Genomic DNA, 24,626 nt, shown 5'->3' on the forward strand with positions numbered 1-24,626 from the left:
GCAAAAAAGCGGCGTAAAGCTCCCGGGAGAGGACAGCGGCGCGGGGAAGGGGGCTGCAGGCTCCCACGGGGCGCTGGGGACATGGGCTGTGGGACTGCTCCCAGTCCCGTCGTGACACGGTGCCTCGTCCCCGCATCGCGCCGTCCCCTCCAGAGAGGGTCCTTGCTTCTCTCAAAACGGTCCGATTCCCTCTTGCTTGTGCATGGTTGTAATTCACCCTTCCGGCATCGCTCAACGGGAATTAAAAGTGTCGGTTTCTTTTCAGACCAGCCTCGGTTTCTTTTTTCCTGGGCTCATGGACACCGTGTCTGTGCCTCACTGCTTCAGAGCCATTACACAAGGATTATTTTATTTTATTTCTGTCTCAGCGACCTTCCTCTTGAAGACTTGGGTATAGTATTTTATTTTTAGCGAAGTTTCCACATCCCCTCCGTGGTTAATGTTTATAGACAGAGGCTCAAACAGCCCAGTGCCCATAGCAACCAGCGAGGAGAGGATGCATTGCATTATTCAGACAATTTATGTCAGAGCTGCCAGTCCTGGCTCAAAGTCACTGATGTAAATAAATTCAGATTTGGTGATAGGTGAAATCAGTATTTACCAAAGAGGCATGTGCTCGTTAGGGGAGGATTACTCTAATGAGATCACAGCGAGGGCTGTGTTTGTGCTGTCTCGCTGCCGGTCTGGGGAGCGCGTACGCCTGTCCCTGTCCCCGCCGCGAGGCTGGAGGGACCCCACTCGCACAGCTCCTGTCCCCAAACTGGATCAGGTCCCCAGGTGGGTCTGTCACCGTACACCCCGGTGATGCAGCCGCTTTCCTCGCAAGCTTGTGCCATCCCAAAAGCACAGGGGCTTGGAGCTGTGCTGGGAGCAGTGTCGCAGACCCCGTCCCCGAATCTGCCACTTCCCACCCAGTCCTTCCCACTCTCATCTCACAAAGCTTTTTGGGGCTGTGCTGGCTCTATCACCCTTTTTAGGGGCTCTTCCCGCAGCAGCCGGTGTGGGTGAGCGCGTCCCGTGTCTGCAGACGTGGCTCTGCCTGCTGGGAAGCTGGGATTTGGCGTTTCGGAGGCGTCTGCTCCATTCCCTAAAGCAAAACCAAGGAGCTTAACGGTGATGTTCAGACCTACCTACACACCCCAAGCCTGCCTCTCTGCCGAGTTTGGGGGGGTTCTTTCTGTTTGGGACCCATCCTCGGCAGTGAGCACCATGTGCCATGCTGCGCCATGGGGAGCAGAGCCCCGAGGAACCATTATTTATTCATGTATGGTATTTGACAGGGGGAAATTGAGGGACTCTCCCTCTCCAGTTATAGGGAAAAAGCTCGGTTCCTCCCCAATTATTTAACATTTCCAGGAACGCAGGCGGTGCAGGTGACACCCGCAGCCTGAGCACAGAGCACTGGGGGGGCTGGGGCTGTTTCCCCCCATCCCATCCCCAGCACCCGGCTGAGGCTGGGCCGGATCCTGCACTAATACAGGGATGGGCTCGTGGCCTCCGAGGCAGGCTGTGAGACTCCTGCTGCTTCCAAAGCTGAGGCCTCAAAGCAGAAAAAAAAAAAACACAACTCCGGGGTTATTTATGTGCTGCGATGGCCCTTTGTGAGCAGCGCAGGGACGAAGCGCTGAGAGCGGTTCTTGTGCATGGCAGGGACAGATCCAGGGCAGCCCGGCCGTGCATCCCAGCACCTCGGGACTGCAGGCATCCTCCCAGCTCCCCAGGGCATGGCCCCGCTGGCCGGGGCTCCCTGACCCCAAGGACAAGCCGTGCTGCAGCCCCGGTGCCGGCAGGGGCAGGTCGTCCTCCCGGCTCCAGAGGAGCACCGTAACACCACGCGGGGTCCCTGCGAAGGTGGGCCCGGGATCGTTCCCAAATCCTCGTGTCTTGGAAACGCGGCGCGGGGCTCGCTGGGTTGTTTGAGCTTGGCAGCGGGGTTTGTTTGTAGCCTTGGGCAAAGCAGCGCGCGAGGCTGTGCGCAGATGCGGCAGATAACACATCCCTCTGTGCTCGGTACGTTTCTCCAGCGCAAACACTGGGAAAAAGGAGAAATTGGTTAAATGACAACTTCAGCCTGGCAGGGACAGCCAGGTCACCGCGTCCAGCCCCCGGTCACCTTTCGGCAGCAGAGACCCGGCAGCTGCTGTGCCACCGGCACACATCACCGGGGTATTTTTCCCCGCGTTGCCCCCTGCATGCCTCCCTCGCATGTATTTCACCCGTGTGTGAGCATTTGCACGTCCTATTGAGGGCATAAAACTGCATGTGATATTTTGGGGGGATCAGGGCCAGCTCCACGCTGTGGGGATGCTCTGCCCAGGGCTGCTGGGCTGCACGTGGGGGCCGCATCCTGCCGTCCTCTCCTTGAAGGCAGCCGCGGCACCGGCAGGGTGCTGGGGAGAGGCAGAGCCAGGGACGCAGCCCCAAAAGCCCCGCGCTCTGCAGTGACCCCCCCCTACCCCGTGTTTGCTTTCGTCCAGCGAAGCTGCAGTTCCTTCACCTGGGGGAGGAAAGGCCATCGGCCCGTACGCGGAGAACAAACACCGTCAGCCAGTAACAGAAAATAAACACGCGTCGCAACCCAGGCAGCGCTTCTCGCATCAGCGGAGCTGGCAGGATGCACGGGGCTGCAGGAGAAGTCACGATCCCTGCGGGGTCCTGCCAGGCCCGGCCCCTTGGGGCTTGCTGAGCCTGCAGTCGTGCTGTTTGGGCGGAGAGGGAGGGGACGGGGGAAATGGGGGCTCTGGAGGGTGCTCCTGCACCGATTCCTGACGCGGAGGCTGAGCTGTTCAACAGGAGGGGGACGTGGGTTTGTCTGGCACCAGCAAACGGGTTGGGATTTGGTGCTGAAGCGAAGCTGAGGTTTGGGCACAGGAATGCCCAGCGGTGAGGGGCTCGCAGGAGCCGTTTGGGCACTGACTGTTCCCTCGGGGACCCCTAGTGCAGAGAAGGGGACACGATGAGCTGTGTCCTTACAGGGGAAGGAATAAACCAGGCTCCCCTATCTCCGCTGCACAGGGAAAGCAGCCCTGGGCTTTAGACTGTCCCAAAGTAGAAATGCAACGGGTAAAGAGCCCTCATGGAAACTCACTCCAGGTGTGAAACCGCCGGTGCTGGATGCTGAACAAAACCCTGGTGGGAGCAGGGCCCACCAAGCCGCGCGGGCGCCTCGCGGCAGCAGGAGCCATGCAGGGAGCTCTTGGGATCCCCTCGGGTCCCTCCGATCCCAGGGCTTGTTTCAAGGCTTCAGGGATGACCCCACAGCATGGAGCAGCAGCAGCCCTCGCACACCATCACCCTGCCCCTCACATCACCCTTCCTGGGCTGTTAACAGCGTCCAGATTGCCCCTGCCCCATCCCACCTCCACTGGGGGGGGTTTTACGCACGCAGCTCCCTCCCTGTGCCAGAGGACAAGTTGCAAGTCTGTTTTCTTTAATTAGCACACCAAAAAGCTGCCCTGGGACAGCCTGCAGAGCTGTCCAAGCTGTGAGCATCATCCTGGGGTCTTATTTCCAAAAGCAAAAAGGAAAGCAGAGGAATGTGCTTCTTTTTCCATGCCGCTTTTTGTTCGCGGGACAGTTGTTTACCCAGGGCAGCCCGTTGGGGCTCAGCTGCTCGCCTGCCCCGGGCTGAACCCGGCTGCGCCCGCTCCATCCCTGCCTGCAGCTGGGACAGAGGTGACCCCCGGAGGGTTTTGGGGCAGCGGGGGCAAGCGTGGGACCAGGACACCGAAAACCTGCGGGCTCTGTGCCCACCGCACCAGCTGCACGTCCCTCTGCCAGCTCGAGCCCATCTCCGACCGCTGCCACCTCTCAGGCTCCGCTCTCTTCCGAAGGCCTTTTATTTTTGCCCCAGTGCCCTGGCAGCTGCTGCAATTCCCATGGGAACCCCCCCCGAAATCTGTAGTGACGCATCCACTGGGGTCATCGAGCCCCCATCTCCCCCGTGCCCTATATTCCAGGCCTGTAGCTGCCTGGGTCCAGTTACCGGTGACATTTCTCTCTAAGCCCTGGCACCTTCAGATCCACACCGAGATCCTGGTGTCAAGCTGCAGCCGTGGGTTTTGGTGAGTTTGTGGCACAAAATCCCTCCTGGGTGGCTTTCCAGCAACGTCAGGAAGCAGGGCTGATAACCGTAACCAGACACGATTCCCAAGGGCAAAAATTAAAGGATGGGAGAAGGGGAGGGAGCGATGCAGACAGTCGGGGGAACGCGGCACAGCCAAAGCTGCCCCGTGCACACGAGGCTGTGGCATGTGGCCGTGCCTCCCACAGAGCTCTCGCCCAGCCGACGGAAGGAACTGGGGATTGGAGACGTGTCTCCAGCTTTCTATTTCTCTGTTAATCAAATCCCCCAAAAAAGGAATCGAGAGCCATGAAAGCCATGGCGAAAGAAGCAGGGGGTGGGGGAAGGAAACAAACGAAAGCAGCACCCGGCGCCCTGCGACAGAGCGGCCCACCTCTGCCCACCTCATCTGGGAAAAATTATACATTGTGAATTACGGGCTGCTTTTGAGAAGCCTTAAAGGAGATTTAATAAAATGAGACAAGCTAATAATATAGGGAATTAATAGCAACCCTGGATTCTGCGTCTTGATTTAATCAGATGCTTTTCCCCAGGGGGACAAGCAAAAGCGAGAGCTAAGCCCTCCCTTCCCTTCCCTCCCCAGCTGCTCCCCTCGCCTCCTCGCTCCGTCCCAGGGGAGCAGCAGGGCAGGAGCTGGAGCCCCGCACGGCCCCGCTGGTCTCCTGCAGCTGCTGGGAAGTGCTCAGCCCACGGCGGTTATTTCTGAGCGAGCTGCAGGCCAGGGAGCTGGGAAAACAGGGAGATGGTCCCGCTCTGAGGAACAGGTCCCTGTCCTGGGAGGGGAAAGCAGGAATTTGGGAGCCAGGAGCGCTGGGCCGGGGGGTGCAAAGCCCTGGTGGAGACATTGGGAGTCCTGCTGGCAGAGATAAGGAGCTCATGTCAGATCTGCTCTGCTCTGCAGCCCAGGAGGGGTCTGGGGTGCTGGATGTGCCAGGGGAAAGGCACAAACGGGCTGTCCTGTTCTGGGCTCTTTCCTCCCGTGGACCCCGAGGATCCAGCCGCGAGCCGAGGCCAGCACAGCCCTGGGGTGAGGCCACCCCCAGCTCCATGTGCTGATGTAATTGTTCTTTCCTGAGCATCCCTCCAGGTCGCCTCTTCCTGGGCCTGGCTGCGCAATGCATGCTCATGCTTCCTGGTACATTTTGCTTCCTACATGTCTGCAGAGGCTGGCGCTGCCCTGAACTCTATTTTCCTGCTTGCACAGTCTGTCCGAGAGGGGCCCTGGGGAGCTGCATGTTCTGTCGCTGGGATGTTTGTGCGACTTTTGGGGAATTTCCTCTCCTCGGTGACTTGCTCGTGGCTGTCGGGCGGGTTTTGTTCATCGGCAGGCAGCTGGAGAACACGGGTGGGTGCAAAAAAAGAAACAGCAAGAAGCTAGGGATTGATCGGTGCTGAAGATGTTCAGTTCCAGAAAAGGTGCCTGTGATCACTGGGTTTCGTGCTCAGCAGCCTGCCCCAGGCTCTGGCTGTACTGAGCAGCCGCGTGAGCAAGCAGAGAGCATCCTGCATCCTGCAGAAGCAGGCAAGAAGCAGGCACCCCACAAGCGGCGGGGTCAAACCGTGTAGGTTGTACAGCAGCTGTGGGGGGAAATCCTGTTTTACCTGCCCCTGCGTAGGGCTCAGGCTATTTGCAGTCAGGTCAGAAATAGGTGGCGATTTTTAACAGGCAGAGCCGTGGGAAGGCTCTGCCTTGCAGCGAGGTGGCTCCGTTATCATCCATCAAAGGCAGCGGGCTCCTGGCAAATGTGCTCTGCTTCCAGCAGCAGACAAATTTCGAGATGATCCTGGGGGACGGAGACTAATGCCTCGTAATGCTCCTCTCCTCGGGCTCTGCGTGACTCTGCAGGAGCCTCCGGTGGTGCGGATGGTGCCCACGTCCTCTGCTGATGGATGAAGCCCTGCGGGGCCCATCCAGCCCCAGGGTCCCATTCCTTGCACCCGGGGGTCCCCACTGAGCAGCCCCCTTCGTGCCCCCTGCCCCAGCCCGGGCAGCCGCCCCTCTGCTGTCTCCACAGAGCCTTTTGGAGCAAGCAAATGGATTTTCCATTTGCTGAAGCCTGCTAACCTAAGAGGAGGTTTGAGCAGGCTATTTTTACTGACTCCTAGAACTATTAATAGTTGTACGGTTAACAATAAACTCCAATCAAGGTATTTGATTTGTCTGTCCCCCAGAGGTACGTACTTCCTATTCCTCCCGTTGTTTTCCTTCAACTGCTTCAATTAAATGATCTTTTTGTTATTTGGGGGTGATACATCTGTGCTTTAGAAGCGGCTGTTAAGCCTCTGTGCTGTCTCACACACAGATCGATAAGCACGAGACCCCGTCCCGCTCTCCCTCCCCGACGTCTCCTTGCGGCTTCTGCTGCGGGGCCGGCGGCGGTGGGGCTGCCAGGGGCTGTACCTGCTCCTTCCTCCCACCCCACGGGCACCTGCAGCTCCCCTGCATTTCTCTGGAGTGCTAAAATCAACGTCCAGGTGTGAGAACACCCTCAGAGGAGCCGGCAAGCTCAGCAGCATCCTTTTCCGAAGCAGTGCTGGTGAAACGCCCCGTGCCCCATAAACCCCCGTCTTCTACCCCGAGGTCCCTTGCAGTGTTGTAGGTGAGGTCCCTGCTATTCCGAACCATGCTTAAGCATCAACTTTTGCTTTTTTTTTTTTTTTTTTTTTTTTTTTTTTAACTCCTGGGTCCTCAGAGGTGCTTTGAGTCGAAGTTTCTCATCAGCTTGCTGACAGCTCGGCTTCCCCTGCGTCCCATCTCCCGTTCATCCATCGCGCCGAGCTCACCGCGCAGCAGACGGGCTCCAGCGAGCCCCGGCCGCCCCAAGCCCACCCTCGCCCCCCTGCCAGCATCCTTTCCTCCCCTCCCCGGCCGTGCCCCGGGCCCAGCAGCCCGGGCCCTGCCCGGCTGCTGCCGCCTGCGCTGCCCGGGCCGGCGGCGGGGCCCTCGGCCGCGCTCTAGTGGGGGCAGCCGGGGCTGCAGGCGGCTGGGGCTGGGGCTGGGGTGGGGATGGGCTGGGGTGGGGATGGGGATGGGGTCGGGATGGGGATGGGGTCGGGATGGGGATGGGGTCGGGATGGAGATGGGAATGGGATAGGGATGGGAATGGGGTAGGGATGGGGATGGGGTAGGGATGGGGATGGGGTAGGGATGGGGATGGGGTCGGGATGGGGATGGGGGCAGGATGGGGATGGGGTCTTCTTGGGGTTGGAGATGGGGATGGGGTAGGGATGGGGATGGGGTAGGGATGGGAATGGGGTAGGGATGGGGATGGGGATGGGGGCAGGATGGGGATGGGGTCTTCTTGGGGTTGGAGATGGGGATGGGGTAGGGATGGGGCTGTGTTGGGGCTGGGGTTGGGTTCGGGCTGGGGCTGGGGCTGAGGCTGTGTTAGGGCTGGTGATGGGGCTGGGGTCAGGATGGGGCTGGGGTCGGAATGGGGCTGGGACTGGGGTCATCTTGGGAATGGGGCAGGGGCTGGGGATGAGGATGGGGTCGTGTTGGGGCCGGGGTCGGGCTGGGGCTGGGTTCGGATTGGGGTTTCCCCACAAAGCCCGACCCAAAGCCCTCCTTCCCGGGGCTGCAGCCCCCGGCGGGCCACCACCACCCCTCTCCCCCCGCACCCCAAAAGTGCCCCAATTCCAGCGGGACTTTGAGATCCCTTTGGGATTCGCCCCGCGCTGCGGGGGGGGGTGGGGGGGGGGGGGGGGGAGGGAGGCTCCATCTGCTGCACAGGACCCGGGGAAGGGGAAGGGGGGGTCGGGATGCGGCTCCCCGGCTCCCGCAGCATCCCGGCCGGGGCAGCACCGGGAGCGGGGAGGGGGGGGGACGGGGAGGGGGGGACGGGGCCGGCGCTGACTCAGCCGCCGCCGCCCCGGGCCGTGACGCGCCGAGGGGCGGTCGCTGCCACCTCCATATAACGCGGCGGCGGAGCCCGTGCGGAGCTCACAGCGGCCCTTTCCTGCCAGGGGGAGAGGTGCTGAGCAGCCGGGCACCCCTTCGCCTTCCTCCTCCTCCTCCTCCTCCTCCTCCTCTTCCTCGTCGTCCTCTCGGCGCCAGCCGCGCCTTCGCCGGCTTCGATGAAACTGGCAGCGATGATCAAGAAGATGTGTCCCAGCAAGGCCGAGCTGAGCATCCCCGCCAAGAACTGCTACCGCATGGTCATCCTGGGCTCCTCCAAGGTGGGCAAGACGGCCATCGTCTCGCGCTTCCTCACCGGCCGCTTCGAGGAGCAGTACACCCCCACCATCGAGGACTTCCACCGCAAGTTCTACAGCATCCGCGGCGAGGTCTACCAGCTCGACATCCTGGACACGTCGGGCAACCACCCCTTCCCAGCCATGCGCCGCCTCTCCATCCTCACAGGTACTTGGCTGGGGAGCGCCGGGAGGAAATGGGGGGGGGGGGGGAGGTTCTCGGTGGATTTGGGGGTTTATTGCTCGCTTTGGAGATGGGTTTTCCAGCCCTGGGAGGAGGGAGGTGGGATTTTGTGGGTGCACGGAGCGGGTAACTTGGTTTGGTGCAAAGGGGGTGCTGCCCGGTCCGTCCCTCCCCGGTCTCTGTATGGCTTTCCCAGGGGGGGTCTCGGTGTGTGTCCCCATCCCCGCAACCATCTCACGTCCCCGCTTTGTCCCCAGGCGACGTGTTCATCCTCGTGTTCAGCCTGGACAACCGGGACTCCTTTGAGGAGGTGCAGCGCCTGAAGCAGCAAATCCTGGAGACCAAGTCATGCCTGAAGAACAAAACCAAGGAGAACATAGAGGTGCCCCTGGTCATCTGCGGCAACAAGGGCGACCGGGACTTTTACCGGGAGGTGCAGCCCCGGGAGATCGAGCAGCTGGTGGGGGGAGACCCCAAGAAATGCGCCTACTTTGAGATCTCGGCCAAGAAGAACAGCAGCCTGGACCAGATGTTCCAGGCGCTCTTCGCCATGGCCAAGCTGCCCAGCGAGATGAGCCCCGACCTGCACCGCAAGGTCTCGGTCCAGTACTGCGACATCCTGCACAAGAAGGCGCTGAAAGGCAAAAAGCTGCTCAAAGAGGGCGGCCGGGGCGGCGCGGAGGAGGCGTACGGCATCGTGGCTCCCTTCGCCCGCCGGCCCAGCGTCCACAGCGACCTCATGTACATCCGGGAGAAAGCCATCGGCGGCGGGCACGGCAAGGAGAAGGACCGCTGCGTGATCAGCTAGGAGCCCCCGCAGACGCGGAGGAAGGAAGGAAAGAAGGAAAGAAGGCAGGGAGGGGGAAAGAGGCTCGGTTCCGAAGTGACTTTGGACAGGCAGGAGGGTGGGCAGGCGCCCACCCGGGCAGAGGGACTTGCTTCTTCCCCAGCCTCCCTCCTCCCGTGGGTCGGCTTTCCTCGGCTCCCACCCCCGGGGCACATTTTGGGAGAGGGGGATGCGGCTGGGGAGGATTTGGAGGGCAGGAGGGGGGTGCCAGGAGCAGCCTTCTCTGGGGAAGAGAGACGGAGAAAGGGCAGATGGGTGGCGAGGAGGGAGGATGAGCCCGGAGGGCGCAGACCTCGTGTTTCTTTCCCTCCCAAAACACCCAGCCTTGGGCCAGGGCATCGCTCTCAGGAGGGAGGGCAGAGACCTGTGAGAATCCACTTGGGGCTTTGGGTTTGTTTTTGTTTTGTTTCGTTATTACTTGAGAAGCTGTGCACGGACTCTGGCTCTGTGTCGTGTGTTTGTCTGTGTTTGCAAGACACGTGCAGAAGACACTCCTAAGCTGTTGCAAAGACATTGCAGAGTTACAGCCCCAATGGACCAAAAACTGACTCTTGTTTACATTCGTCTTGTCTGATTTGCAAGATTTGGGGGGCGGGGGGAGTGGGAAGGGTTTTTTTAATGAGAACATAATAGGCACTTTATGTAGGTATTGCTTGTCACTGACATGAACAAAAAATCTTCAAGTGTTTCTACCATGGGTGAAACTTGATGTTTTATTTTTTCTACAAAATAAAAAAAAAAAAATCTTTTTCAAATGACACTTGTGGGTCTGCTTTTTTCTCTTTGCCAGTCCCCAAAGCAAAACCAAATCCTGTCAAACCGAGACCCGAGCCCAGCTCCGAGGTGCTAAAAGTCGCCTCTCAACTCAATCCCTTTATTACACCATTTTCCCCGACTCCCAGTGCAAAGGTTTCTGTCTCTGAAAGCAGCCGGTTTCTTGCCACACAGGGTAACGAGGGGCCACGCAAGCTGTTACTCAAGCAGGTCACTGAGCCAGAACTCTTTCCTCACTTCACTGGGTAACGCTGATTTGCGATCCTGTCAACTTCATGACACACCGGGCATTGGCATGTCATTCACTGCAGAAACCAAGGAAAATGACATCATTTAATTATAAAGAGCTTATTGTGTTTCATGCCTTTTCCCGGTTAAATAAACACACTTTAATGATGTCAACAGAGACTGATTCATTTGCGCCCCGTCCAGGATATTGTTTTTATTTTGCAACATGAGTAAAGGAAGTACTTTGCTTGAAAGGTCACCTTTGCATCTGATGGTTTTTAATCTCTTGGTAATAATAAGTCACAGCAACCATTGCTGGAAGTGAAAGGATAAGGTGAAAGCTCTTTGAAGAGGAGCTCTCGCCGGCTTCAGGTTCTCAGAAGCAGACTGTTTCTGTTTCAGATCATTTTCAGCAACCCCATTCCGCCCTCAAGTTGCAGAACAGACTTACATTTAATACATTTTAATGAGGAAAAATTCTATTGAAGCCATAAAAGTAAGGTGGGTGAGTGAGATTGCAAACAAAACCTCTTCAGTTTGGTCTAAAACTTGGATTCGAGTTAACAGAGTTAACTTGTTCCTGTATTAAGCGCCAGACATTTCTTTGGAAAACACTTTGTTTCTTCCAGCTCTTCATACGCCCTTTTTCTCAGGAACAGCAACTGGCAAAAGAAGGGAAACCTCCGTCCAGGCATGGGACACAAGAATTTATTGAACTGGGACAGGCAACGGCTGGAAGAAAGGTAATTTCGGTAATAAAAAGCGTGTACATTGTGCTTTGTTTATCTTGGTGTTCTACTTTGCCCAGAGTTTACACGCTGGCACCGTCCCAAAGAAATTACTAGTAAAGCAACTCCAGTGGGGACAGAGCAATCTCTAGGCTACAGGTGAGTTGCAACCATCCCAGCTCCCAGCGAGCATAATTACCTGCCTCTTGGCTTAGGGAAGCAAAATCGTACCCAAACAGATCTTGCTTCTCTTCTTTTGAGGACACGAATGCTACCGGCCCTCTGATGCCGGTTCTCAACAGATACTGTACTTCCCTGGTTGGTTTTTCACTCCCCCACTGCTGACGCGCACCTTCTTTCAGCGTAACTCGGAGAACCATGAGATTAAAGGTTCCGTCACATATTTGTTAGTCGGTTGAGATGCCGTGCTGCTTACCAGGTTGTCACCCGACACCGTAACCGCTAGCAGCGGGAGGACAGAGGACAGGGAGTTCTGGGATCCATCTGAACACAATGCCGCATTCGAGAGCTTTCCACGAGCCACTGGCAAATGTTCAAGCCACTCGAATATCTGCACTTGTGGGAAGCCCCTGGAGCACTTAAGATACAGAACTGCCCCATCCTGTTGAGCCTGACTTCTGTCACTTACGGAGCAACTAAAAGCTGTTGTCATTTACACCTGCTGGTTTGATTCTGCTTTCCCTTCTTCTGTTTCAGGAGTAAGATGCCCAGCGTACTGCCTACAAGCTGTGCTCTCCCAAGCAGATGTGGGGGATCAACACACCCAAAGCACGCTGAAATCCACTCCCCTGGCAGCCCGTTTTGCTTTCCCAAGTCACCCCCCTTCCAAAAAAGTGATGTTAAGAGAGAGGAGCTGGGCCCAGGCTACGCACTTCCTCTGTACCGCCCAAGTCCTACCCCTGCTCAGCCCACATGCGCTCAGTGAATACACAACGGGGGCAGTTTGGAGTTTCTAAATCTTTACTTGACTCATCTCAGACACAACCACCACTTGTTTAAAAACAGAGAGAGACATACAAAACTAACTGAGAGCAATCATTCCTCTTTTATACACACAAACTGCAAAGTGCCCCAGAGACCCTTTCCAGCAGCAGGGCCAAACAGCTTGTGCTTCCCTCTTATGCTCCCTTTTGATGTTTGGCCGCTTTTGTCCATTCGGAAGCGAAAAAAAATGCAGAAAATGCCCCCTTTTTCCTTTTCGACTTAACCAGCAGGTATTTTGACCTTTAGTGAGGAGAAAACACAATGCCCCCTGCTTGCTTGAACGAAAAAAAAAACAAACTCACACATGGAGAGAAAAACCAGAGATGCATATATAAATGCACACAGTCCTACAGCAGATCAACGTGAAGACACCGCCGTAATCATCCTATGTGAGGCACACAAGAACTGTTCTGGTTCGCTGTCACATGCCTGTGATCCACAGACACGACTTCAGAGCAATGTGACAAAAAATGCACGTAAGAAAGAAAAGTAAACTTCCGACACCTTTTTCTCTCTGTTCAGCCAGGAGAGGTACCCCTGACCCTGTGAGCAGAGCTGCTCCCTTCCTACTCCTTGGGGATTTCAAACATGCAAAGGCTCTTGTACTTCTGCAGCAGTTCGTTTTTGGTCCGGACCTGCTCCCGCAGGTTCTGCAGCTGCTGCTGCTGCTGCTCCGGGCTGACGCTGATGCCGGGCATGGAGCTGATCAGCTTCCTCATCTCCTGGAACTTGTTCTTGAGTTCATTCAGCACCTGGTGAACATCCTGGCTGTCCTTGTCCATGCTGCAGAGGAGAGAAAACAGAGACACTATTCACGCCTGCTTTTGGAAAGGTGCCTTCAGCCCGATGTGGGGACTGCCATTTCCAGTGTAATCAAGGCTTAAACTGGAATTCACTGGGAAACTTTTGCTCCTGGTATCCAGCTACACACACCTAATTCACCTCTGCCAATAAAATAACCACAGATAGATAAAAGGACTGGGTAGCCTCTGAGACAAACTGCTTTCCTGGTAATTTCCAGCACACAATGCAGTTACCTCAGGTCCCATTCCACTGGTCAGGAGCTGGTTTAGAGCTTTAAAACATTACCAAAAAATAGGCTAAATTCTCACTCTTTTTTTTTTTTCGGTATCTCTCTTTAGGGACAGTAAGATTATGCATGTGTGTTGTGTGTAGGCACCTGTGAAAAAAGATCTCAGGCTCGCCTGTGACCTGTTGCTGAAGTAATCCAAAAAATCAATGCAGTCAAACAGCTTGACAGCAGAAAATGGAAATTGTTCCCCAAAGTATCAGAGAGTGTCCAATGGCAGAGAAAATGGTACTTTGGAGCTTTAGAACGACTCTCTGGGGATGTATACCTAATAAAAGAGAAGTGACAGCTTATTTTTTAAGAGCAGCACAATTGCTTCTGCAGCCAGCTCTGTGCTTTTCAAGGATCAGTGTTGTCTGAGGCAGCGTCTGCCCTCAAACCCTCATTAGTATCTGCCTCAGCTTTGTTAGCAGCAGCGAGAAGTTTTACGATTCCAGGCGAAAGCAAGTCTCCGCTTCCAGGGCGCCTGCTAATAGTGAAAGCGGGATTCTAACGGCCTTTGAAATCCGGGAGCCCGTTCAATAGCCAGCCCTCAAAATAAACCTCCTTGGCATGACCAGGGCTGAGAGGTGCTTGATTATGACTTTGGGGAATCGTGACATGGCTGAGAGCAAAACTTTTAACCAGATGGTCCTGTTCGTTTCAAAAGCCTGTCGGAACAAAATATTCATTACTCTCTTCTAAATAAAACTGCAGCTGGTACGATAATGTATCCCCATTATGCAGGCATTTACGGTCAGGTCGGCAGTGGAAAAATACAGGCACACACACACGTTGCACGTCTGGGGAAGGATGGGTTGACACTGCCTTTAATCCATGATAGCTGCAGGGTGGCTTTAAAAGAGCCGTCCAGGACTCTCCGAGGCTTATTCCCTTACCTACACCTAGAGAACGGATGGTTGTCTGTCCAGGTGGTTGATCCAAGGAATAATTATTTCAGTTTTTGTCTTTGTTTTTTTTTTTTTAATTTTTGGGTGATTTCCCTGCTGGATCAAGACATTGAAGCGACTCTCTCTTTGAGGGCATGGACAGAGGTGAGAGGAAGAGCAGAGATTCAGCCACCTGCAATAACCCAGGATTAAACGCAATGTCCAGCCACAGCCTGTGCTGAAGGAGCACATTTAGGACCTCCCTTAAAGGACAGAGCTCTTTAAACCCCTCACAGGCTTCCCCAGCATTCCTTCGCTGGTATCACTCCACCACATCCCGCCTGGGGCTCCTGGTTACACCAGCACAACCGATTAGTGGTAGAGCCACGCGCTGGGACCTCACAAGCAATGCCATTTGCTTGTACAAGGGTGAAAATAACAGCAAACCCTGCTTGGGAAAACTTTCTTGGGGACCCAAACGACAGGAAAGAGCACGTGGCCTTGAGTGTAAGCAAATTTACACGATACATCATCGCTCCTGAACACCGAGTCACCTTGGAGATGAGGTGTCTTCAGGGCTGAGTCAGTGTCAAAACAGCAGGGCTGGGCTCTGAGTCTAGTGGCAGTGTTAAAGGATAATACGTTTGCCATCTGTCAGGGACATGAGGCGACACATCCCACCGCTCGGCTCTGCGGCCCTACGCGCCTGCAGCACCGCTCAGCACAGCTATATCTGCTCACACCGCCCAGGAAAAGCCAGGTGCCAGCCCGGTGGAGGTAGCGGGGTAGTGGGAGTGGGCGGCTCAGCAGGACAGGGCACAGGATATCCTCGGAACTGTCACCTGCAGGTCGCCACGACCTGCTCGGTGACAAACAGCAGGCTGGGAGGTCTCGGCCCAGGGCTCCTGCCCGCTTTGCTTATGCACACGGATGCAGCTGGCAATGGGCTCGACCTCCCCGCTGTGGTCTGGACAGATCAGGCAGGGTCAGCCTCAGGGGGAGCTGCAGCACAGTGGGGAAACTGAGGCCGGGGTTTGTGTTCTCACGCCTGCCCTGCATCTGGACTGGTGTGGCAGGGGGTTTTGTCTTTCCTTGCCACGGCTCTCACGGTGCAGTCGTTAAGGGTGAGCCTCTCTCAGCACTCAGATAGGTTTGGTACAAGTGAAACACCAGCAGGAAACAAACCAGCCTCAGTCCCCATATAAGCATGCAGGGAAAGGGCAGTTGGTCCCATAACTGGTAACAGGGGAACGTGTGCTTTCCATGCCCCAGTGAGAGCACAGAGAGGGCCCTGGATGGATGTTCACAGCAGTGCCATGGTCCTGCTGGGAACTCATCTCTGATGGGGCTACCCTAGGCCAAAACCACCCCAGTTTTCAGGATCCTTTTGCAAACGCCTTTACCCCTAAAGCACCGATCTCGAACCAGGAAGAGAACGATTCAACCTGTAACGCTGCAGAAGCCATCCTGTTTTTTACAACACCCCAGGAACGGACTGCGCTGCTGCTCCGGGACTGCCTGTACTTTCTGAGGCCATTATCAGCCAAACAGCGGGGTTATGCAGAGCAATAACCCAGCACGAGTGCACCGCTCCTGCTCCTGGGTGTTGGCGCCGGGCAGTGCACCTGGGCACCACCCCGGTGACCCAAACAGCGCCCGGGTAGGGGTGTGCCTCGGAGCTTGGGGCTGTGCCAGCTCCTGCCACCCTTCCCAGAGCCCCAGCCAGGAGGCAGAGGGCAGGGGAGACGCTGGGGGGGGCGGGGGGGGGGGAGGCTGAGGAGGGTCCCTGCAGGGGGGCACCCCGCTGCCCCGCTCCCCACCCGGGGCACTCCCGGCCCGGCGCCCCGCAGGCAACCCGGGGAAGCTCGGGGAGGCCCGTGCCGAGGCTCGGAGGCCGCCGTTACCATTTGATGATGTCGTGGACGAGCGGCAGGAAGGAGAACTCCTCCTGCGCCGGCGGCGGCGGAGGCGGCGGCGGCTTCTGCTCGGCGGGGGGCTCGGCCGACGGCGGCTCCTCGGCGGGGGCCCGGGCGGCGGCGCCCCCCGAGGCCATGGCGGCCCCCAGCCCGCGGCCGCGGCGCCGCGCAGTGACGGCACGGGGCGGAGCTCGGCCGGGGATGGGCCGGGGCTCGGGCCTGCGCTGGGGCTCGGGCTCGGCTGGGGCCTGGGGCCGGGGCAGGAGCCTGGGGCTGGAGTTGGGCAGGGGGCCGGGGCCTGGGGCCGAAGCCTGGGTTCTGCGCCAGGGCCTGGGTTTGAGCCTGGGGCCGTGCGCTGGGGCTTGCACCAAGGCCCCGTGCCCAAGCCTGGATCCGGGCCTATCGCAGAGTCACAGAATCACCTAGGTTGGAAGAGACCTCCAAGATCACCTAGCCACAGAACGACAGCAGCTTACATAGTCCAACCTCTGACCTAACACTAGCAAGTCCTCCACTAAACCGTATCGCTAAGCTCAACATCTAAACATCATTTAAAGACCTCCAGGGGTGGTGACTCAACCACTTCCCTGGGCAGCCCATTCCGATGCCTAACAACACTTTCGGTAAAGAAGTTCTTCCTAATACCCAACCTATGCCAGGGTCTGGGTCTGTTCTCCCAGCGCTACACCCCGCAGTCCACACTGATCACCCCCCAGGGACAGCTCACAGCCCCTCGGCAGATCGGGGGTGTCCCCAGCCTGTGTGCATCCCTGCCTTTCCCACTGATCCTTGCGGGAGGAATTGTGTTATTCTGTGTTAAATGAGTAACCATTGCACTCTTCTACCCCAGCAGGGTTTGGTTGTGTCCATAAGATCTCAGCTTTCTGCCGTGTTTTTTCATTAACTGCTGTCCTTAGTTTAACTTTAACCCAACTGAGGACAATGCATCGAGGTGGCTGACGAGCTGTTTTGTAGCGCCTTACAGATAGATGCCTACACAAGAGCTGGCTTTCTGTGTGAGGGAAGAAGCACTGGGTATATCTGCTGGAGGGAAAGAAAAACGTTGGCAGAGAGCTGGGACTTAAAACTGGAGGAATCTGGAGGGACAGAGACAGAAATCTGGTGCCAAGGCTGGGACCTGAGTGAAGCTGGGAGAGGGGAAAGAAATGAGGTTCTCACATGCCTGACCTGCAGGTGAAGGAGGTGGTTGGAGAGGGTGCCCTGCCTGGAAGCCAGGAGGTCGGGGGTGGTGCCCTTCAGTACCACGGTCCTCCGAGTTTGCTTCAGCAAACTGCTGCTGCCATGTTTAAACCACTCTATCAATACACAGGTTTGCAGCAATAATAATGCCAGCCATAATCACGAGTTTTGCTTCCTGGATTGGCTTTGAGAAAATACATAATTTTTCATTTGAAATAGGCCTCCATGCTCATCAGTTAGTTACAGGCTGAGGATGACTGGGAAGGCAATTTTCTATTTTTTTAAAGCAATTTCTTTCGAAAAGCAAACGGGCTATTTATATATCAAATGAGAATGCTGGTAACCATTTGTACACGTGGAGTATTGACTGCTTGCTCTAAATATAGCAGATGCAATTGTTCACTTTGTTCCTACTGTCAGGAATAGATCCCAGCTTGGGCACCGGTGCTGGAATGTGCGAGGAGCCCCGGGGAGCCCAGGACCTGCTGAGCAGATCCCTGTGGGAAGGCTGGTGGGATTTATGGTCCTTGACTGAGCCAGGCAGGAGGTACAGGATGCTGCGTCCTTTGCGTGGGGCTGAGCAGAGAGGTTCGTTTCTGCACGTTGTTTTATGGGCTTTTCTAAAGCGAGATTCAATTCGGCTTCACAGGGGTCGTTTTCTTCTGTACCGTGCTGAGTTTAACTCTCCCCTTGACTTTATTGAGGAGTGTGGTTAATTGCTAGGCTGCTGGGTGCCTGCCTCTGATGGGTGAGTCAGGCAGTCATTAGGGTAGGTGACAACATGCAGATACCATTCAAACACAACTACAGTGCTGTCAATCAGCATTTCTTTGTGCCATTCAGTTCCCATTTTGGTTCACGTGTTCCCACAGCAGCTGGAACATGCAGCTTTATCTCGGTGGCATTCAGCCCTGTCCCTGCCTCGCACCTTCCCTTTCTCATGGGAACAGCTCCTCCAGCTCCTCCAGGTGACCCATTCCCATCCTTTGGGACTTGTCATGTCTCATGGCAAGTTCAGGGGAGAAAGAAGATGTTTTGCAGTGAGGAAGTGGTGCCACTGGCTCCTCCATTACCAAAGACGCTGGTGAATTGATCAGATGAGACTGTGTGGTCACAATTTGGGTGTCAACCTCTTGCCTCTACCATGACTGGTGTGTCCACAGCCCTGGAGAGGACTGCGGGGACCTCAGCCCTAATCTTCACCTGCCCTTGCAGAGCTCCAGGCTGTGAGACCCTTATCCCCACAGGGTGACTCTTCGATGGCCTGGGTTACATCCTTGTAGTGCAGTTCCTAATAGGTAGACATCACCCTCAACACGATCTTCACCCTCCACATCACTTTAAAATCCTGCCAGGGTCTCCATCTCAGCTGGAAGGGCTGTGTGTGGCCCTCCCGCTGTTCTCTCATGGAGCTCTCACTGCTCTGCAGATCTTCCTAATTTTCAGTCTGGTTTTCACCCACTTTCAGATCCTCAGCCGAAAGGTTTGAGTGAGCAGCCTCTGAAAATTCCTAGTGAGGCAGCTAAAGCATGAACAAAGATTCTTAGCATTGAATGAAAAGAATAACTTCCCCCTTAGATTTAGTAATAAACCCAAACTGCAAATGATTTTCCTGTTTTTTATCAGTATGTAGATTGTGCTCTTTGTATAATTTACTTGCCGGACATCCAGGTTCTGAAATGTGCAGATGTCTCCAGATCATCTGATCTCTCACATCTTGAAGCTATCACATAAGCTCATTGCTTGCCCAAACATTTGGTTAACCTGTTATCCTAAAAAACAGCTGATCAAATAAAGCCTGTCTGGAGCCTCTTATTGCCTGTTTCTTTGCAATGCTAATATTATTATTTTTTTCCTGTCATTTCTATACAAATTGCATCTCATGCCTGCTTCCAAAGGTAATTTGGGGGAGTTTTACCACCGGCTATTTAACAGAGCACCATGCAGCTCCATGCCTCTCACCAATGTTTCCTTACAATGACCTGACATTTTTATGAGGATGGTCTGGCATTTCACCAGGCCCCTCTCTCTCTGCCGTCCATCTGGAGCCCGCAGTGCGATCGCCACCAGCTCCGTTATCATTTTTTACTACGTGGCTATCATTGTGTCAAACTTTATCTCTCCATCCTGCCCCGGTACCACATTGTCGACCCGAATTTTCTATTTAAAGGCCTGCCAAGCTGCTGTGGTGGGATAAGTCTGTAGCGCAAAGTCAGGGAGGTGCTGTCAGGGTTGTGGCCACCTGGCACGGGGCGATAAGAATAAGAAGTTACAGCTCCTGTCGGCCTCTGGGCAAGCAGCCTGTGGCTGTGGTCAGCAGCACAAGAACATTGGCCCTTTTTGCTGGGTTGTGGCTGCGAGCCTGCAGAGATTCCTGCCCAGCATCCCCCTAATTTTGATCAGGTGGAAATTTGGGCCCATTTCAGGCCCTGGTGTCCCTGGTTCTTTGAGGGATGCTGCCAGGAATGAGGGGGCCATAAGCTGAGCATCATCCAAACACATCTGAAGCACCAGAGCCACCCACTGCCAGGGGAACTCGGCAATGTCCCATCCCGGGGCTGCCCTGGGGAGAAGGCCATCGTCCCATGGCCCAGGAGATGCCACCCTCGAGGAGAGTGGCCTCCTCATCCAAGGAAACCCAGCGTGTGGGGAAAATTTGAGGCAGAGGAGGCTTGGCCCAGCTGGTTGTGGCTCCGGGTTGGATGTCAGAGCCGCAGGGCATTGACCCGGCCGTGAAGGCCAGAGCTTGAGTGCACCAAAATTCGGGGGGGAGAAGGGGGACGAGCCAAGGGCGCGGGGAGTGTCCGGCGATCTCGTGATGTTCGCTGATGCCACGCCACCGCTGAGCAAACGTGGGGGCCTGCCGGGGCTGCAGCCCCCCCCGGGGGAGGTATCCAAGCCAGCGCGTGGGCAAGGAGAGCGCGGAGAGCTTCTTGCACAAGGTCAGCTACGCAGAAACATGGATCCAGGAAAACACACAGCCAGACCGGCCGCAGCCCCCAGCCCGGCCCATCTCCTGGTGCAGGCAGCTCTGAGCTTTGCTGCCTCCCACCTTCAATTTTCACTAAGTGCAAAGGGGCAAAACTCACCCCACAGAGCTTGGAGTGTGAGTTGGGGGGTGTCAAACCCACCCCTAAAGAGGAAAGTGCCCAGTACCACTGGGCAAAATCAGCTCTGGGCCCCTGCTGGTATCGCCCGCAGCGTGCTTGACTCAGCAGTGTCCTTGCTGTTATTTGCAAACAATGAGTTAGCCGCAAAACACGTGCCGCCAAACACGTGAGGCGGTGGCGTTTGGAGCTCTCGACATGCAATCAGAGCCTCGAAGCAACGCTGCGAGAGCCTGCAGCAGCGCCCAGCACCCAGCGTGGGCAAGGATTGCTTCCTGACATCCCAGCTGCACACACCGTGCTTTGGAAAGGAGCTGGAGAGGGACAGTATATATGTGTGCGTCCCTGTGTACGTGGATATGTGGGTCCCAGGGCAGCACTGCCCTGCACTGGCATGGTGCAGGTTTTAATTCTTGCCCTGTTCGGAGAAAAGACTTGTCAGGATCAATTTATCCGGATCTGTGTAGCAGGGACGTGCTAATAGGACTGCATTAAGGACTTGATTGAAATCCCCGCTCCCTTTCTTGGTGTCATTCTTGTTCTGCTAAAGTGGGTCAGGCTTTGTTGTTGTGTTTGTCAGGTTCCCTTCAAGCGCGGCAGGAAAAGCCATTTCATGAAGAGTCTGAGCAGATCAAAATGCCGCTCTTTGGTTACCTAAAACATGGGGAGAGGAAATGGGTTTGTTTGGACTTTGTTTTGGCACTGCTGCAGAGACACCAGGTAAGATTTAGGCCCGTCCTTTGCTTCAGTTGCAAATACCGTTTTGGTATCACTGGCCTGATTACTGAAAACAAATTTTACAGAGGCTCTGCGAGATGAAACAGGCAGCCTTGAAGGACGCAGTTTGATGTGCCGGAGCAGTGGGTTTCTGGGGCAGCACTGGCGTGGTTGGAGACACGCTGCCTGTGCAAATCAAGGCACCGGGAGGTTCAGTGATGGAGAAGTCCCCATCCATAGCAAGAAACCTTTTAATCTTTATACAACCTTGCTTGCTCCTTTTCCTTGCCTGGAGAAAGGTACATTTCTGAGGCCGTGCTGAGAGCAGCATTTTGGGGAGGCTTCCTCCTGCTGCTACCCAGGGCTGGTAGCCTGTGGAGCACCGTGTTGTGGCCCCACAGCCCCAGCCCCGCTCCCGGCCCCGAGGGGTATCACCCAGCCCTGTTTGCCGAGGGTTTAATATTTAGCCGCTAATAAACAAAGCCTATCAGGCTTTGCTGACCAGGTAACTATATTTTCCTGCGAAGTTCGCTGCTCTTGCAGGACAAACAAGCCCAGGATGTGGTGGCACGCTGGCCAGAGATAAAGTTTTCAATGGAAAATGCCCCGCATTCCCCCAGAGCTCGCTCCCCACATTCCTCCAGCTCCCACCCCCTCTCCCCAGCCACTCCTTGGGCATCGGCCGGTGATCCAGTACCCAGCCACATCCAAACCTGCCCTAATGCTTTCCTTCCAGCCTGGCTGCACTCTGATTTATTCAGGGAGGGGTTGTTTATCTGCCTGGGATTGGTTTGGGATTTTGGCTCCAAGCAGCCATCAGGGAGCAGGGATTACTTCTAGCAGCAGTGAAACGAGGTTTTTAAACAATGTCAAGGGGAAAAACAAAAAGCCTTCCTTGTTCTGAATTGAGAAATTTGAGAAATCGCCCTTTTACGCGTTTTCCCCATGGGCATTTCTCAGCCAGAACTCTGATTTCTGCCCCCAGAGGAATGTGCCCTGCAGCCCTGCTCGGCAGCTGCCGCTGGGGTTGGTGCCCATCAGGTACCCAGGGCTCGATCCAGCCCCGGCTGCTGCCCATTTCTAAATAGATAAATAGAAAAAGCTGAGCCCAGCCCCACTTCTCCCGTGATGGAGCCTGGCAAGGAGGGAGGCAGGAGCACCACGCGAGGCAGCTTGGTCCCTAGCACCATCTTCTGTTCCGTCCTTAATCCGAATACAAACAAATGTCATCAGAGAGTGACATTTGGCTTCCAGACAACCCCTTCCCTTGTCCTGGCTGTCCTTCCCATGCAGAATGGCCCCTTATGGTGTTGCAGGAGGCTCTCGTGGTGCTCCTGCTTGGTGTGCTCTTCCTCCTGGCAGGGCTGGGCACTGCTCCCCTGCCCCACGGGGATTGTGCCCGGGAGCTGGCCGCTTGCCGGCCTGTTCCGGCATCGTGCAGCACCTGCATGGATAATTGCTCTAATTGTTCCTGCTGGATAACGAGTGTTTTTGCATCGTCATCCCCAGCTGCAGAGAGCATCATCCGAGCTGCTATTTCTGGGGTGGAAAGCAGCTCCTCTGAGGCAGCAGAGGCTGAATCAGGCTGGCTCTGGCCGCCCTGAACCAAGCTGCAGCACCAAGCAGCCCCCGCTGAGCGCTGCATTGCTGGCATGGTTCGGAGCAAGGCATGGGCCAGGGATGGTTTCCAAAGGGCAGCCTGGACACGAGGGCATGCAAATGTGGGATTTCCAGCGTTTTAATGAAATACAGCCAAACCCTCGGGGATTCGTGTCTCCAAAGTGCCCTTCCCTCACCCAGACACCACAGCGACCCTGTGGGATGCAGAGGGCTGGGGATACGTGAACACACATGGATGTGCATGCACCTGGGATGGGGCAAGCAGCCCCTTTCCCCCTGGGCATCAGACGGACCAGCTGCAGGGCAGAAACCCCAAATGGGCATTGGTTTCTTCACCATCAAGTGCTCTGCAGGACCTGGGCACCAGCCACCTCCCAGGCAGGGCCAACTGCAGGAAGCCTGAGAAGCCTGGAAGCATTTGCCAGGAGAAAGGGGTTGTTTTACACCCTGCCTTGGCTTCAGGAAGGGGTTTGGAGACATCAACGTGGCATAAAAGCAAAAAGGCTTTCCTGCCAGGCTGTCACTTGAGCCCCTAATGCCATGCACAACCCCCTGGAAATGGGTTTGCAAAGGATGCTGCTGAAAATGCCTTGGGAAAGGGTGGTTCACGGCTTGAGATAAGAGTCCTATGGACTGGTTAGGCAAGGAGAGAGAGGAAAAAATGTGTCAGGCCAAGAGAAGGGAGAGATAAGCAGGGCATCCGGGCTGGGAGCACAAAGCCGCCAGCCTTCCCGGCGCCATGGGGCTGCAAGGTGGCTGGATCCAGGCCGGGACAGCCTGGGCTGGAGCCAGCCACGTGGCAGAGCCTGGCCTCCAGCGGGGCTTGGGGCAAGGGGAAGGGGTTTATAGGGACAGAGTGATGAGGATGGCTCCCCCAGCCCCATATGAGCCATACAACCTGCACCCTGCTCTCGGCCCCGCTCATTGCCTGGCTGCTGTCCTACATAATAGGATTTTGTGTGTGCAGGGGCCATGCTCGAGAGAGGAAGATGCTCATTTAGCCCTATCGATCTGTTCTGTCGGTGACCATATTTAACACCTCTGGGAATTGCAGTGTGCTGCCTTCCTATCAGCTCGCTCCCGCTCCCAGCTTTTGGGGTCGGGGTACATCTTGTACTGAAACTGCCTCCTGCCCAGAGCTGGATTTTGGGGAGCCGGGAGGGAGAGCACTGTCCCTGATAGACACTAGGGCTAATTGCACATTGCATCCTAATTGTGGTTCTTGATGTTCTCTCAAAAAAAAGGCACAATTTAGCTGGAAGACGGAAAATTCAGGGAGCTGGGAGCAGCCTTTGGAGCTGGCAGCAAGGGGGTGGCTGCTCGAGGGCTCATCTGTGGCTCCTGGTTTTGCAGGAGCCCTTCTCCCCTGCCAACCCAGCCACTTGGTGTCTCTCCTGCCACCGTTCCCTCCTTCCTACCCTGTGCCACATCCAGCCTGGCACCCCAGGAGGGAAGCTGGGCACTGAGGATGCTCTTCATGCTCATCCCAGCACCGCTGCACCCATGCACATGAAGGCAGCCGAGCCCACGCGCGTGCACGCTTCCCCGGTGCCAGATCCGTACTTACAGCCGCTGTATATACACTATAATCCACCCACAGGGTGGCCAGGCTGTACTTGGCTGGGAAGGACAGAACATCCTTGTGATTCAAAAGGTCAAAACGAATGTCAGTGCGCTCTCGGCTTGAGTCAGCAGGAATGCAAAGCTGCCTTGGGGATGCAGGGTGCTCGCAGGGACGGTTTGGGGCCGTTGGGTAGGGTGGTCCCGGCACGGCAGGCAGGGAGAGGCACGGGGTCCACGGCAGAACTGTCCCTGATGATATCGGGATGTGTGAACAGCTTTGCACGCTCAGCCCCACTCTCCTTCTGGCTGTTCCAGGTTGAATCCGGCAGAGAGGACAGAGGGCACGGGCACATCGAGCGGCACTCGAGGAAGCTGAGCCAGGGCGGATGTCTGGGATTGATTTCCAGGTGACAGAGTCGCTGCCTTGTCCCTTGAGCTCCTGTCTCCGTGCCCAACGATTTTCTCTGCTAATAATCTCCGCTGAGCAGGTGACAACACAC

The 24,626-nt window shown here is 56.0% G+C and overlaps 2 protein-coding genes across 2 annotated transcripts; one reads left to right on the plus strand and one right to left on the minus strand.

The window, feature by feature from the left end:
* The first annotated feature begins 8,025 nt into the window (after positions 1-8,025).
* RASD1 (ras related dexamethasone induced 1) lies at positions 8,026-10,035 on the plus strand. The gene is made up of 2 exons (XM_035563410.1): positions 8,026-8,447; positions 8,720-10,035. The coding sequence occupies exons 1-2, from the start codon at positions 8,162-8,164 to the stop codon at positions 9,268-9,270; spliced, it is 837 nt and encodes a 278-aa protein (XP_035419303.1). The 5' UTR covers positions 8,026-8,161; the 3' UTR covers positions 9,271-10,035.
* A 1,967-nt stretch (positions 10,036-12,002) lies between these two features.
* Positions 12,003-16,092, minus strand: MED9 (mediator complex subunit 9). Its single transcript, XM_035563411.2, has 2 exons — positions 15,908-16,092; positions 12,003-12,827 (listed from the first exon to the last, which is right to left on the minus strand). The coding sequence occupies exons 1-2, from the start codon at positions 16,054-16,056 to the stop codon at positions 12,611-12,613; spliced, it is 366 nt and encodes a 121-aa protein (XP_035419304.1). The 5' UTR covers positions 16,057-16,092; the 3' UTR covers positions 12,003-12,610.
* Positions 16,093-24,626: the final 8,534 nt, after the last annotated feature.

This window comes from Cygnus atratus, chromosome 15, assembly GCF_013377495.2.
Source record: "Cygnus atratus isolate AKBS03 ecotype Queensland, Australia chromosome 15, CAtr_DNAZoo_HiC_assembly, whole genome shotgun sequence".
Taxonomy (NCBI): Eukaryota; Metazoa; Chordata; class Aves; order Anseriformes; family Anatidae; genus Cygnus; species Cygnus atratus.